Source organism: Orycteropus afer, unplaced genomic scaffold (assembly GCF_000298275.1).
Source record: "Orycteropus afer afer isolate SDZICR_OR568_19922 unplaced genomic scaffold, OryAfe1.0 scaffold00054, whole genome shotgun sequence".
In the NCBI taxonomy this organism is placed as follows: domain Eukaryota; kingdom Metazoa; phylum Chordata; class Mammalia; order Tubulidentata; family Orycteropodidae; genus Orycteropus; species Orycteropus afer.
The window spans coordinates 9,301,684-9,317,347 of record NW_006921641.1 but is presented as its reverse complement, the minus strand read 5'-3'; the positions used below and the strand labels follow the sequence as shown (position 1 = coordinate 9,317,347).

Genomic DNA, 15,664 nt, shown 5'->3' with positions numbered 1-15,664 from the left:
CTGGAGATGGTGGAGAATACTGGGGTTCAGAAGAGAGATCAGATGGCCTGAGGGTATAACTAGAACCCAGACTCATTGCTACCCCCCACTGCTCCTGCTCCTGTGTCTCCTTTGAATCGGGGTGCACAGGGTGGAGAGACAATGGTCTATTCTCAGTCTGCAACTTGCTGGACATGCAGTAGCATTTGGAGTGTTGCTCACCCCTCCTCCTCATATAGTCTCTTCACTGACCTCCAGAACTCCATGTTCTCTGATTTCTTTCTACCTCCCCGGCCCCTGTTTCTCAGCTCCCTTTTCTACTTCCTCCATTTCCCCTGACCTCTAAATGTTCAGAGTCCCTAGGAATTCATCCTTGGTCCTCCCAAGCCTAGGCAAACTCATCCTGTTTCAGCTTTGTCAGGTTTCTCTCAAATGTATATCTCCACCTTAGACCTTTCTCCTGGACTGCCGGGAATTGACAGCAATTTTATTTTTAAAATTTATTTTATCTAGTTTCTCTTCTGGCCCACGCCTACAAGGCATCTCCACTTGGCTCTCTACAGACTGCCACAACTCAGTGTGTTCAGCACTGATCTGATCTTTCCTCAGACCTGCTCCTTCTGAAACATTCCCTACCTTGCCAGCTCCCTCCTTCCAGTTGCTCAGGCACAAGTCTGGGAGTCAAACTGGGCCCCTTTATTTCTCTCAGTTACTCACCAAATCTGGCAGGAAATCCTTCTGGATTTTACCTTCAAAATGCGCCTAGCATTCAACCACTTTGACCACCTCCATGGTGACCATGCTGGTGCAGGCCACCATCATCTCTTGCCTGGATCAATGCAAAGCCCATCTAATTCATCTCCCTGATTCTTCCCTTGTCCCCACAGTCTATTTCCCACACAGTGAGTTTTTTCATACATAATTCAGATTATACCACTCTTCTGGTAAAGACCCTGCTATGGCTTAAACACATCTTTACAATGGCCCCTGGGCCTCTTTGATCCAGCCTTGTGTCCTCTTACTCTCTCCACCCCATCTTAGTGTTCCTTGAGCACACCAGGCACATTCCCACCTCTGGGTTTTGCCTCTGCCCGGGTCACTCTTTCCCTAGCTACTCCTCTACCACTTTCAGGATTTGCTCAATTGTCACCTCTTCAGTAAGCCTCTCTTGACCAACCTGCCCCCAACTCTGGCACTCCTGACTCTCCCACTTCTGTTTACCCTAATCCTATTCATCTTCAGGCATATTATATAATTAACTTGTGATGTTTCCTAGTTATTGTGTCTGTCCCTCCTTTCCCTGCTTGAATGTCAGCTCCTTGAGAACAAAGATCTTTGCTTTGTTCACTGAGTATCCCAAGTTCCCAGAACAGTGACTGGCACATAGCAGGCACTCAATGAATGTTTGTTGAATGAATTTGAATGAGTTGAGAGGCTTCACAATATTTGCCTTGGGAGTGATGATGGCAGTGTGATTTAACACACTAGTTGTTCTCATCTAGGGGGTGACTTTGCCCCTTAGGGGACAATTGGCAATGTCTGAAGACATTTTTTGATGGTCATGGCTGGGAGGCAGTCGTGCTACTGGAATTCAGTGCATAGAGCCAGGGATGCTGCCCAAAATCCTACAACATGCAAGATGAACAGCTCCCACTGTGAAGAATTATCTGGCCCTAGAAGTCAATAGTGGTGTTGTCAAGCAACCCTGGTTTTTAGACTCATGCTGCCAGTTGAGGTTTGGAAGGAACCCAGAGAAGCAGGGGCTGAGGTGGGGGAGTGTCCCACCAGGGAGAGTTTAGCAAGTGAAGCTCATTCCAGACACCAGGTGCTCTCCATAGATTTCCCACAGATGTGCAATCAAACCAACAAAGCTGCCAAATCCTGCGGTTTAATTCTTAAAGTCCACTTTACTCTGTAGATTATCTTTCTAGACACCATTTTTCTGCCTAGGGAGAAGTGAAGATTTATGTAGTGCCTGAAAACCAGCTTTCTTTCTCCTTCCCCCAATGACTCCTGAGAAGGCAGAGTGGTGGAGCAACAGGGGAAAAGCAGTTACTTTCCTAAATACCCTGCCATGCCCGGCCCAACCAGCAGGGGGTGCTGTCCTCTGTTCCTGACTGAGAATTGTCTCTGCAGATAGGCTTCCAAACTCACCCAGCACATCTACAAAGTTTGAGAGCAATAGGTTGATTAATAAAATGATAAAGTGCAGCAACCCAGAAGAACAAGCAGATTACAATTGAATTAAAAAAAAAAAAAAGATGTGGTCCTGTGAAAAGACATAACTGATTACAATCCAATCAAGTAAAAGTCCCTTACAGAAGTCAATGCAATCTTTCTGCTTAGATGAAAGAATTACATTCGTACTCAATGAATTCCTGTGAAAATTACAGCCAGCCTGTAATTTAATGACTTAATATATTATATCAGGTTGGAAAGTCCTGATTATAGCTGCTAAATAAAAGTTGGAGTCTAGACATTTCTCATGCAAACAGTTGCACCTGCTAAGCTTCCTTCTGTTGCATGGCTTTAAGCCCTGAGTGGATGAGGCCTCCCAAGGGCAAGCTCCTGGGAGTCCCGGGGGGAGAGCTGTGCTTTGTGTCTTTCTGCCTCCTCAGCTCCCAGCCTGGAGTTTGTTTTTTGGAATCAAACTGCTTTCTTGATAGGTCTTATTTTCACACCTGTTTTCCAAGGCTGCTCTCAAATAAGTTGCTGGGGAAGGAGCCTGGGTCCTGGGCATGAGAGCCCAGTTCCCTGGCCGGCCCCCACCCAGGAGGAAGCTGGTGAGAGTGGAATGTGGCCCAAAGGAGAAACCCCAGGAGCTGAGTTCCTGCCAGTGCAGCCAGCACTGCCCAAGTCCTTCCTTGCCAACACAGGCAAGAGGCAAATAATTGGGGATGGAGCCTGAGAGGTGTCATGCTGCTGCTTAATTAGGCTTTGTATTCTCATTCTCCCTCTTTGACAGTTGGCTACCTAGCAATCTCTCTGGACTGATAACACCCCAGTGGGGTCAGAAACCAGAGTGACAGGCTGTCTCTGGGGCTGCAGAAGATGCAGTCTGATTTGTCAAATGACAGACTGTAAATGGGAAAGAGGAAAAAGGCCGGAGAAACCCAGGCCAACCAAGCATGGGGCACAGGGAAAGCAGAAGCCAGAGTCCCTGCTCTGTGCCACTCTGTGGGCCTCTGTGATCTCCATTTCCCTCATCTGTGAAATGGCTAAGTGGATGACATGGCTTCCAGCTCCGAGCCTGTGTTTTAAGTTTTAACTACTTAAATAATAATATATGAATGCTTTATTTTTGTACAATTCTGATAAAGTACACCAAACCTAGCCCCTTTCCCAGAAGTAATATATGTGGCTATGACTCTGATTTTGAGCTGAACAAGACATGTTTAATCTGGTATTTTCCTGTTTATAATAATATGATTCAAGGCAATGGTGCCCTAGCAAGCAAGGAAGTGAACTTCAGGCTTCATCTTGTACTACTTCTGAGAAGAATAACTATTTTCTGAGTCAGGTAGGATTTAGTTTTTCAGTTTCAGAGGTCACTCATGAAACCCATACCTCAGCCTTCCTTGCTGTTGGGATGTGAAATCCCTACCAACCATACACAACTTTTCTTTTGCTTTCTCACACACCCAAATGGCCTTGGGACAAGAGGGGCATTTACAAGCAGAACAACAGCACATCCTGTTCAAGGGGTGAGTCTCACTGTCTTTGAATGTGAACCCCCAGAAAGGTGTTGGGCATTAGTGCCCTCCCAGGGGCCTCGTGGGTCTGGATGAATGTGTGGGAGAAAACCCTTACTCTAGGCACTTACACTGGGGCAGGCATCCTCCCCCTGCTGCCCGACCAGGATGTACAATGTGTCGTCCTTCTCCAGGTTGAAGATGCCCAGCACAGACACACCGTGGGACCGCATCATGGTGTTCTTCCCGCCTTTCCCACCAGCGGCTCCGTAGCCTGAGATGCTGCAAAGGGACAAAGCACATTGGCTCTTGCTGTGCTATGAAGACTGACCATTCCTACCAACCTGCAGCCCAGTGGGCAAGGCACATCACCACCATGGTCCTGAGTGGGTCTCCCCACATTGGCTCATGAGGCCAGCAGGAAGGGATTCCTCTCCCTAGTATCAGAGAGGGAAGTTAAGATCAGTGATAGACAGTAGATTGCCTCATCACAGAACTAGGAAGGTGAGGAAGGAACTAGCAGGAGCTGAGGGGAAGAAAGAGAGAGACAGACTCTATGACTGTGTGCATTAATGGGGTACTGGGGTGATGGTTTTTCAGATACCTGCAATCTCTCTACTGTGAATTTCTTTCCCTGTCCAAGATCAAAGGTGCTCTGGTGGTGTAGTGCTTAAGGCATTTGGCTGCTAACCAGAAGACTGGCAGTTCAAACCCACTAGCCACTCTGTGGAAGGAATAGTAGGCAATCTATTTCTGTATTGATTTACTGCCTCGGGAAACCAAAAGGGGGTTGATATGACTTGAAATTGACTCCATGGCAGTGAGTTTGTTTTTTTTTGGGTCCAAGATCAAAGAACTCACATGTTGTTACTTACTAGTTGTGTGACCTTAGACAAGTAACTTAATTACCCATAAACCCTTGTGAACTACTTGTGAGACAAGTAACTTAACCATTCTGTAACTATAGCTGTAAAATGGGGATAATAAGAGATTCCATCTTACTGTGAGTCCTTGGCTGGTACAAACATTAGCATGTTAGGCTGCTAATGGAAAAGTTGGGGGTTTGAGTCTACCCAGAGGTGCCTTGGAAAGAAGGCCTGGTGATCTACTGAGCCACTGAAAATAATAGGGAGCACGGTTCTACTCTGACACACATGGGATCACCATGAGCTGGAGCTGACTCCACAGGAACTGATTTTTAGCCTCCTACCCCGTGTCTGTTATGAAGATTGAGGGAATTAAGAAATGCCAAGTCTTAAAATTGTGGTTGGCATGTAACAAGTACTTAATTATTTGTTATTATTATTATGATCGCTATTATTATTATTAGGAGCTCTGGTAGCGTAGTGCCTAAGGCATTTGACTGCTAGCCAGAAGTCTGGCAGTTCAAACCCACCAGCCACTCCTCGGAAGGAAGGTTGGACAATCTACTTCCATAAAGATACCGCCTCGGAAACCCGAGGAGGGATTGCTATGAGTTGGATCTGTCTTGATGGCAGTGAGGTTTTTTTTTTTTTTGTATTATTATTATTGACACATTATATGGTTGATACAGTGGTGCAACAGTGGGCACAGTAATGATTGTGAGGATGGTGCAGGACCAGGCAGTGTTTCATTCTGTTGGGCACACCGTTGCTATGAGTTGGAACTGACTTGATGGTGCCTAACAATGACCGCATTATTATTATTATTGATGGTGGTGGTAGCAGTAATTGACTTGGTATAATGTTTTAAAAGTCTCCTATGGGGTCTAGAAACAAGGAGGCTCCACTGAGAAAAGTAGTGTTTTTGGGCACAGACTGTTTATCCCCATTCCACCAGTAACTCCTTCTGGAGAAATATGTATGTAGACAACACACAACTGATCACAATGAAAATAAAAACAGTGTGAGGACGTGAGTTTGTTTCTGCTGTCTCTTGGGTTGTTGAGATGAAGGTAAGCAAAGATGAGGAAAAAGGAACTCAGTTTGTGAACTGTATCAGAAAAGCAGCGTGTCTTGAAGACAGCTAGCATACAGCAACAAATGTCTCCCCAGAGACCTGTTGCCAGGGAAAAGGGACTCAAGAGGATGTTCATGACCAGATTCCAGGTCCTTTTAGAAATACTTTCAGGAAGAGATGCAAACTAGCTTTGCACATGTGCACACACAGGGCTTCTCCATCTAGAATCCACCTACAATTCTAGAACTATTCCACCTTCTGAGTATAGGGAGGGGCCTTCCTGACTGAGCTCAGGCCTATGCTGCAGAGATACCTGGAAGGCTGTCTGTCTGCTAATGTGGTAGCCCAGGAACCAAAGTCTCACCCTATTACCTCAGTCAGTGGGCAAGCACTGCTTGTAGTTTATTCCATAGAGGGCTCTGTGTAAGGCTGTGGATAAAAGAAGATCTGGGATAGGTGCCAGGCCCTGGGAAGGCTTACAAAAAAAAAACTGTGGAGATGGTTTCTCAGTTGCCACCAAGTCAATTCCAACTCATGGTGACCCCATGTGTGTCAGAGTATAACTGGGATATGTGGAGTTTTCAACAACTAACTTTTTGAAAGCAGATCACCAGGCCTTTCTTCCTAGTTGCCTCTGGGTGGAAGTGAACCCAGAGTTAGCAGCTGAGTGTGTTAACTGTTTGCACTACCCAGGACTCCAGTGTTACCATAGGATGGTACACTGGGGAGCCAAAGTGAAGTGGCCAAAAGCTTGGGGGTTCTGGATCTGTGTCATGTCCTACTAGAGCCCCTGCTACCTCACCAATAAAAGAAAACAAAAACAACCAAATTCACTGCCTTTGAATTGAATCCGACTCATAGCGACTTTTCCTTGGGTTTCCGAGGTAGTATCACTATGGTAGTAGATTGCCCAGTCTTCCTTCTGAACCAATAAAAGAATTAGAGAAGAAGAAGTTTATCTTCTTTTTCAAACTCACAGTGTAGTGGGGAGGTTCAACAGCAAAAGATGGTGTAAGGGCTGCAGATGCAAACCTTGGCATAAAGCTAGTGGCTTGGCTGTCTGCTTCCGGCCCAGGAAGAGGCCCAGGACCTTGAGGTGCTTGGAGGCAGAGGCAGCTGCAGGTCTTGGCTTGTTGGGGGCGGGGTACAGTTTGAAGACAGCTTCACAGAGGACCCGGTAAATGGGTAAGGTGCTCAGACAGGCAGAAAGGGGCAGAGGGTGGGAGTTGGAGCTTATGAGATTCGAAATGAAGAGGCAGGAAAACCTATGGTATATCTGACTGCAACAGGAGGCTACATCGCAGAAATGTGGTAGGTGGGGTGTAGACTGGGGGTCATATGGTGAAAGGGAAGTCGAGGCCAATGATTGAGCACCCTACAATGTTCCAAGAGAGAATGCATGTTCATGTACATTATGGCATTGCCCCAATAGCCATAAATGGTAGGTGTTATTCATCTCATTTTAGAGATGAAGAAACTGAGGCTCAGAGAGATTAAGAGACCCATGGAAGTCACACAGCTGGTAAGTGGCAGACACAGGTCTACATTTTCCCTCACTGAAGCTACTTCCTCTCCAGTATGCTGCTGGGAGGCTTCTGGTCTCACCTGGTGTCCTGAGAAACTATTGTCCATCCCAGTTCCCCTCAGATCCTCAGGCAAATACTCCTGAGCCATTAGAAATGGCAAAGGCAATAAGGATAATTAAAAGGCTGAGGAAAAAGGAAGTTTATGGGTGAAAGTATAAAGATGGAAAAATTATTAGTTCTGAGAAGGGAGGCCTTGGGGCAGGAGGTGGTGGGGGTGAGGATGACCTAAGAACAAGCTTCAGGCATCATTCAGAGCCTAGGGACAGCACTGGGGATGGCACAGCTCCGATTTGCTTAAGGCTACAGGTTTCTGGCAGAGCCTTGTATAAAGAAGGCTGTATAAGAAAGTCATTTCAACCTGAAGTTGTGGTTTGCATAGAAGACTTCTGCCTGAGGCAAATCCTAGTTCTGCCCCTTTTTGCTCCTTGGAGGGCTGGTTGAGAGGTAAGCTTTACCCCCTCATCCCTTTTTACATTATTAGCATAGTCATTTGCATCAATCTGCATGCATTATGAATCATTCTGAACCCTTTCACATGTTTAAATATAGCCAAATTATTATATTTTAGAAGATGTCTGTTCCTGACTCTTTTTTTCCTCCCTAAGCCTTATTTCTCCCACTCCCAACCAAATCCAAACACCAACTCCATCCATGCCTTGACCTAGTTCTGGGCAGTGAGGTGGGATCAACTCAAGGTCTCTTCCTCCCTCTGCTGACTGAGTGTTTGGGGCAACTGGGTCAGTTTCTCGGAGCTGCAGATTCTCCCACTGGGGACTAAAATAAGGACAAGGTACTGTGTCCTCACTGGCCTAAATAGTGGATTTAAAAATGGTGAAACCTAAGGCAAAGTATGAGGTAGGTCTCTGGGCCCGGCTCAGCTCTCCAGTTGGCCAGAAGCCAGACTTTCCTTTCTATGTGGTGGTCTCTGCATGGTGCACATGGTTAACGTGGTTGGCTCCTGTGGTAGTTATGTTTGTGTGTCAACTTGGCTGGGCCTGGTTGAGTGGCTGGGCAGCTGGTGGTAGTTTTTCCCCATGATGAGACTGGCAATCAACTCCATGGTGGGATCTACCACAAGCAGCTGAGTAGCTGCCTTTGAGATGTGGTCTGCTTCTCGTATATAAGCAGCAGCTTTGGGAATGGTCTCTAGCATATGGTACGCTTGGATTCTGCGTGTAGCCATGTCATTGTTCAGCAGCCTTGCATGCTGTGCTGATCTTGGGACTTGAATTAATGGCCTGCCGTGTGGTTTGGTAACATCGGGACTGTGCCTTTCTACTTGTCAACCTTGGGTTTGTCAGCCTCAGCAGCCAGCAGCTGTCTGAGTGTAGAAACATCTCTAGCTCCAGTGGGCCGGGAGCAGGAGGCAGAGCTGGACCCCAAGGTTGAGGGGCTTTCACCCAGTCTCTAGAGCCTGGCACATTGAACTTGGACTTCTAGCCTCCTGAACTGTAAGAGAGTAAACTCCTATTTGTTCAAGCCCCCATTGGTGGTGTATTCTTGTCAGAGTGGCACTAGGTAACCAGGACAGTTGCTAACCTTAAGGCTGGAGGTTCAGGTCTACCCAGACATGCCTTGGAAGAAGGGCCTGAGGATCTACTGAAAAATGAGCCATTAGAAACTCTAGGGAGCACAGTTCTATTCTGATACACATAGGATCCCAGGAATTGAAATCAACTTGATGGCAACCTTGTGTGTATGTGTGTATGTGTGTTTGTGTGTGTGTGTGTGGTGGTTGTCTCAGTCCCACATTTTCAACCTAGACTAGGGCTGGCTTAAAGTCAGAGCACAGGAAAGGGTGTCTCCCTCATCAGCTCTCTGAGGCCTGAAATTCTACCCCTTAGAACTTTACTCCTTTGGAAGCTTTTAATTGTCACTAAACCAAAACCAAACGAAACTCAGTGCCATTGAGTTGATCTGACTCACAGCGACTCCTCCGTGGGTTTCTGAGACAATATCTCTATGGAAGTAGATTGCCCAATCTTCCTTCTGAGGAGTGGCTGGTGGGTTTGAACCACCAGCTTTCTGGTTAGCAGTCAAAGGTCTTAGGCACTACGGCACAAGGCTCTTTTCAGGAGTGGGCTGTGCTTCAGTGAGGAAAGCAAGGCCTTGAATGCATGAATACAGACAGACCTGGATCCAAATCTAAACTCTGTTACTCAGGGCCAGGACTAGGGTGAGGTAAGCAAGATACCTCACCCTCAGGTTGTGACCCTGCACTTGAATGGTCCGAGGAGCGAGTGCCTCCTTAAATTGTGTGCTGGAGGTGCTTTGCTTACCTCACCCTGCTCCTAGCCCTGCCAGTGTTACTCACTACCTGTGAGACTCTGGATAGGTTATTTGCCCTCTCTCTGTCTAAGTTTCATCATCTGTAAAATGGAGATAATAATAAAACCAAAACCAAAACCAAACCAGTTGCCACTGAGTCAACTCTGGCTCATGGTGACCCCTGTGTGTCAGAGTAGTACTGTGCTCCATCGGGTCGTCAATGGCTGATTTTTCAGAAGTAGATCACCAGTCTTCTCAGATGCCTCTGGGTGGATTCAAACCTCCAACCTTTCTGTTAGTAGCTGAGTACTTAACCATTTGTACCACTCAAGAACTTCTGGGAGTAATAATACCTGCCTTGAAAGGTAGTTGTGAGAATTACATGAGCTAATGAATATAAAAGGAGCTCTAGTGATGTAGTGGTTGCTAACCAGAAGGTCTGAGGTTCAAACCCACCAGCTGCTCTGTGGGAGGAAGATAAGGCAATCTACTTCTGCAAAGATTTACAGACTTGGAAACTCATTAGGGGTCATTGCTGTGAGTTGGAACCGACTTGATGTCAGTGGATTTGGTTTAATGCATATAAAGGATGTAATTCAGCCCCAGGGGTTGGGCAGTGAGAAACAAATGTAGTGGCTGTTATGATGGCTCCGTGGATGAGTCTGGCTACTCCTTTTCTGGGCAGCTTCTGGGAGGGAAGGAGCTCTGGCAGTGCAGTGGTTAAGGCACTGGGTTGTTAACTCAAAGGTTTCTGATTTGAACCCACCAGTCACTCTGTACGATAAAGATGTAGCAGTGTGCTTCTGTAAAGATTTATAGGCTTGGAAACCCTATGGGGTAGTTCTACTCTGTCCTGTAGCATTGCTGTAAGTTGGAATTGACTCGATGGCAGTGAGTGGTGATGGGGTTCTGGGAGGGAGAAGGAGGTCCATGAATGAGATTCTGATTCCTAAAGGGCAGGGCAGTAGGTAGGTAGAGCAGAGCACAGCAACATGGGCCTGAGATCAAGGCTGGCCAGTGTCATCCAGGACCACTTCTCTTGGGAGCCAGTAGGAGCAAAGAGCAGCCTTGGTGCTTCTGAAGACCCCAGACCTTGTCAATCTTGTTACACAAACTCATGCCAGAAAAAAATAACCTCAGACCAAATCTCTGAAGCTTCTTTGCCATACTTTGTAAACAATTTATTTTTGATGGTTGACGAATGACAAGAAATTAATATACCTGCCACTCAAGTGAGGAAAATGACTTGCAGTGATTCCAATTTACTGGAAATTACAAGATAGTGTTCCTGACGAGCTGATGCTATAATTTTTTTTTGTTTTTTCCTCATCTAAATCCATGTTCCCTGGTCAGAATGGATGTTTATTGGGTTTTCATTTTGTATTATTGACTGTGAGCTATTGTTACCTGTTGTAAATTGAGTTGTGAATCTTTTTTAAATAAAGAATTAGCACAAATCAAAGTGACTGCCTGCCGGATCCAGAGATGCGAGCACAGCTGGTGGGCAGCACAATGGCGTCTGCAGCGCAGCTGGGAGGGAGGACAAGGGAGGGGAGGAATGAGTGGATCCTCACTTTAAAGAAAAGGGTCTGGAGAAACACCAAGCACCTCATTGCTCTTTTATACCAACATCTGGGGAATTGGGAGACCTAGGTCCCACTCTGGGCTCTACATTTAACTCCCTGTGGGCCCTTGGGTGAGCCCCTTACCCTTTCTGGGTCTCAGTTTCCCCATCTGTGAAATCAAGAGAGTAAGGTCTGCTCATCTTCCCTATATTGTTATTGTGAGAAAACATGAGCACGTGAGTGTGTATAGGGTTGGACAGTAGGATATTTTTGTCTAGATGTTTAGTAGAGTTATCTAGATGGGTTGTTTCAGCCATCAGGTGACAGCCCTGGGGGTCAGTGTCAAAGGGGCCCACTGTAAAGGCACATAGAGGGGCCACTTCAGGCTTATTCTGAATGACATCAATGACAAGGTTCATCATCCACTTCCTCCCTCCCAGCCTTCTGACCAGTGCAGCCCTAAGGCCTCAGAAGAGCCGAGCCAGGAGTGATCCCAGCAACTTCTCACTCTACAGATGGGGCCACTACAGAGTAGAGATGACACACTTTCAAGGTCACACGTGCATCAGCGGCAGAAGTTGGACCTAACTTTTATTCTGCCTGCAGCCCATCAATCTTTGTCTAATCCCCCTGCCTCTCACTTTCCCTGCTCTGAGCGCTCCTTTGTGATGGCTTATCTATACAAATACTGTGGCAATTAATCACGTCTGGTGACATCTCTTCTATTATTCTCTAGGACTTTATTGGCATGTGGTCTGTTCTTTTAACTTTTCCATCCTGTGGTCAGAGGGCCTCTAGAAATTCTTCAGCCCCTGCTCAGTGTCTGGTATATGGTAGGGGCTCTGTGGCTATTGGTGGATTGGATTGAATGAAGTGCCATGCAGTTATGCACGCTGGTCCCTGGAGCCAGGTGAGGAAATGAGTGTCAGTGATGGAGACGATCAGGAACAGCTGTGGCCTAGGTCAGCTGGCTGGATTTACTGGCTCCAGCTGGCATCTGGGGTTTCTTGTACATTATGTCTGAAGCACAAGTGAACCATGTGAAAACTGCCACCAGGAGCTGTGGGCCATGCTTGACAAATGTTTTTATAGATGATCTGTGTGTGTGGGAAGGGTGGAGATGGAAGTGGGAGGACTAAGAGCTGGGAAGGATGCTGAGCCCTAGAGAAGTAGGAAGGGAAGAAGGAAGGAAAGAAAGAAGGCAGACAGGCTGGAGGGAGGGAGAGAGAGAGAGAGAGAGAGAGAGACAAGATGAGGAATGGGAGAAGTGAAGAAAGAAGAGTGAGAGGCTGGCAGGTCTGCATCTACTGAGTACTGGGTGCGCCTGAGTGGGGTATGTTACACATGGAAGCTCATTAAATCCCTCAACATTGCTCTGGGCCCAGCTTGGGCACTGTCTGTCTCCATGTTATGATGAAGCTGGGGATCTTGCTCATGGTCGCCTGCCCCTGTGAATACTTCATAGTCACTGTTTTTTTCATGGCACTCTTCAGTGGCTTCCCACCCTCAAGTCCCATCAGCTTCCCATCCCCATGGGAAATTCTAGACAATAGCATCACTCAGAACCATAATAAAGAAAACCTCCTTAAACAAGTCCCATGCTCCTTGTTCTTGTTAGCTGCCCTTGAGTTGGCCTGAGTTATGGTGACACCACGCATAACTTAATGAAATGCTGCCTGGTCTTGCACCCATACCCCTGACTGGTTGAGCATGGGACCATTGTGATCCACAGGGTTTTCCCTGGCTGATTTTCAGAAGAAGATTGCCAGACCTTTCTTTCTAGTCTGTCTTAGCCTGTAAGCTCCCCTGAAACCCATTCATCATCACTGCGACATGAAAGCCTCCACTGATGGACAGGGGTGGTTGCACAGGAGGTATATTGGCTGGGAACTGAACAGGGGTCTTCCATACGGAAGCCAAGAATTCTACCATTGAACCACCACTGCTCCCAGGCTATTACCTTAATCCTTGCCTTTCCTTCTCAGTCCAACTCCTGGACATGGTAGCTATCTTTCATTGTTCTCACTTTTTCCATCTACCAAGCCCCAGAAGCATGTATGGGTACTGCTTTCTCCCTTAGCCTCACATCTAATCAATCCTTAAATACTTCATGGCCTTGTGTCCTCCTCAACATCTGTCTTTCCTCTGTTGTGATTTTGACTGTGATCCCTCTGCTCTCGGTTTCCTGGCTTGTTTCCATCAATACAATACTCACACAGTAATCAGAGGGTGGTAAAGGCATTTGGGAGGTGAGATCCCAGCCCTCTTAAGCCCCACCTCCTGCTCCATGCCCTGCTCTGGTAGCACCATTGTGGGCCCACTGCTTTTGCAGTTCTGTCCCTATTCTTCTTTGCTTATACAGTGCCTACCACCCTTAAGACTTAACTCAGGTGTCTGTCTCCTTGTGGAAGTCATTCTTGAATGACTGTGGTCAAGTGAAACACTTCTCCCCTGGCTATTGAGAGCAGTGCCTTGTATAAATCTCTGTTAGTCCTTTCTATGTTACCCTGAATGCTTGATTTATTTCTCCACTCCCACCCCACCCCCTTGCCTACAGCTCCTCTTGGTTAGAGAATGGGTCTTATTCACCTTTGTATACTTAGTATCAGGCATAGTATCCTAATAGGTGCTTAATATGGTTCACTGAGATTTCAGAACCAGAGAGGACAGTCTAGACACCAGCACATACGTCCTGGGAGGGAGTGACCACGTTACCGCTCGCTATTTTGACCAAGAAAGTGGCGATTACGGAGGAACAAGAAGTCCAGGACAGGGAAAGCAGGCGTGGGGAAAAGTGGGCATTTGAGTGTTGAACCAGAGCCTCCTAGAGGTGTTTCCAACTGTATATAACCCTAAGGAAGCCCCAGGCAATGATGGCCTCACTTTGGCATATACAGTACGTGGTGCTTGATAGTCCCCTTTCTTTCACCTACTTGACCTGTAAGTGTAGAAGCCACCTGGAGCAATGATATTACTAGGCGTCAGGGAATAGACAGACAGCACTAGCTGAGCACCCACCCACTTCCAGGAATAGATGGGTCTCATAAAGCAGTTGCTCCCAACCCCTCTGTTTCCAAGGACCTTTTTTCAAGTGCTCTAGTGTGTTCCATGCTTTGCTCACTAGATGAACTGCACTTATTAAATAATAATAAGGAGAAAAGGTCTAGAAAAGGACACTGGAATTTTCAACATGGGTATTCTGACTTGGAGACATATCAGTGTGGTCTAAACCACAGCCTCTTTGATCACTAAGTAATGTGAACAAAACACATTGTCATCCAAGCCCCCAGTCTCATCAAGGGTCACGGAAGAGATGAGGATCGGTACTATCTGTTATGGCTTTTATTTGGTTAAAAAACAAACACCAACAACAGATACCCAAATCCAGGGTTCTACTGTTTTGATTCTTGTATTTCAATATGGTCCTATCTCAGGCCAGTTCAAAAAGGTCTACCCAGGTCAAATGATCCCCTTTGCTATTCTGGATACTTTGAAGTGTCCTGCTTCAGCAAAAAAAAAAAAAAAAAAAAAAGCTGCTTGTCTATGTTTCCAACCAGGAGTTCAGCAGATAATTCTGGGGCTAACCAGGTAGACTCAATATTTCAAGATTAATGGAAAAAAAAAATCTCTAATTTTGGCTGGAATTTTACCAACACAGTTTGGTAATACTGTGACAATTCATGCTGATCAGAAACCTAACTAGACTTAATAGTTGTGATCAGTTAAAAAAAAAGGTAATGAATTAATCATTACTTAATAAGTACAGCTCCTCTGGCAGGCAATATCTTTCAAGATATGAGGCCCATCTGAGGAAGTCAGAAAAAGTCCTTGGGAATAGGAAGGTCTGTGGGATCAAACTGATCCTGGAAATGCTATCTGGCTGCTACTTGGCACCTGACAATATTCATGTTCCTGCTGATTTCCCTTCCTAAGGCAGGGAGGGAACAAGCATGCAATACCGACTTTGCCCAGCTTTGTGCTTGGCAATTGCACATAATCTTCACAACAAGTTGCGTAGGTGTTAGTGCGTCCATCCCCCTTTCACAGATGGGGAAACAGTCTCAAGAGACTAAATAACTTGTCCAAGTTCACGTGGCTGCAAGTGGGCCTGATCTGCACTGTCTCAGAGGGAACATAGCCTGAGAGAGTCTCCTTATGTGTCTCCTGACCATTTGTGGACCTCTGGCAACAAGGAGGTCTGGCCAGTCTGGTTTGGAGTTACCCTGGGTGAGGATGGGATGAAGGCCCCTGCTAATGGCTGACTGTTGGAGTCCTTGTCTGCCTCACAGCTCTCTGCTTTCTTCTTTGAACAGCTCTTCTTATGTGGGATCTGAACTGAGGGGCTGCACTGGTCCATGTCCCTTCACAGGGTTAGACCTCTTTTTCAGGCTCCTCCTCACCCCAGCAGCTTTCTGCTGGTACATAATTCCTTTGTCTACTCCCCTTTCCTGCCCTTCTCCTGCCTCTGTGCATGCCTTCCAGAGTACAGACATGGATTTTAGTGGAAAGAACATAAACTTTGAGCCAGAGGGTGCCAGGTTCAAATCTCAGCTGTGTCATTGATTGTGTAGTCTTAGGTTTGTTGCTGAATTTCTCTGACTCTAGTTTCCGCATATGGAAAAAATGGGAATAT

The 15,664-nt window shown here is 46.4% G+C and overlaps 1 protein-coding gene across 1 annotated transcript in view; it reads right to left on the bottom strand.

Annotated features, from left to right (window-relative positions):
• The window catches only part of ALK (ALK receptor tyrosine kinase), a 1,238,429-nt gene that overhangs the window by 81,269 nt on the left and 1,141,496 nt on the right, over positions 1 to 15,664 (bottom strand). The window contains exon 13 of the mRNA XM_007938814.2: positions 3,803 to 3,953. Within this exon, the coding sequence (XP_007937005.1) occupies positions 3,803 to 3,953 (151 nt within the window). The remainder of the gene's footprint in view (positions 1 to 3,802; positions 3,954 to 15,664) is intronic.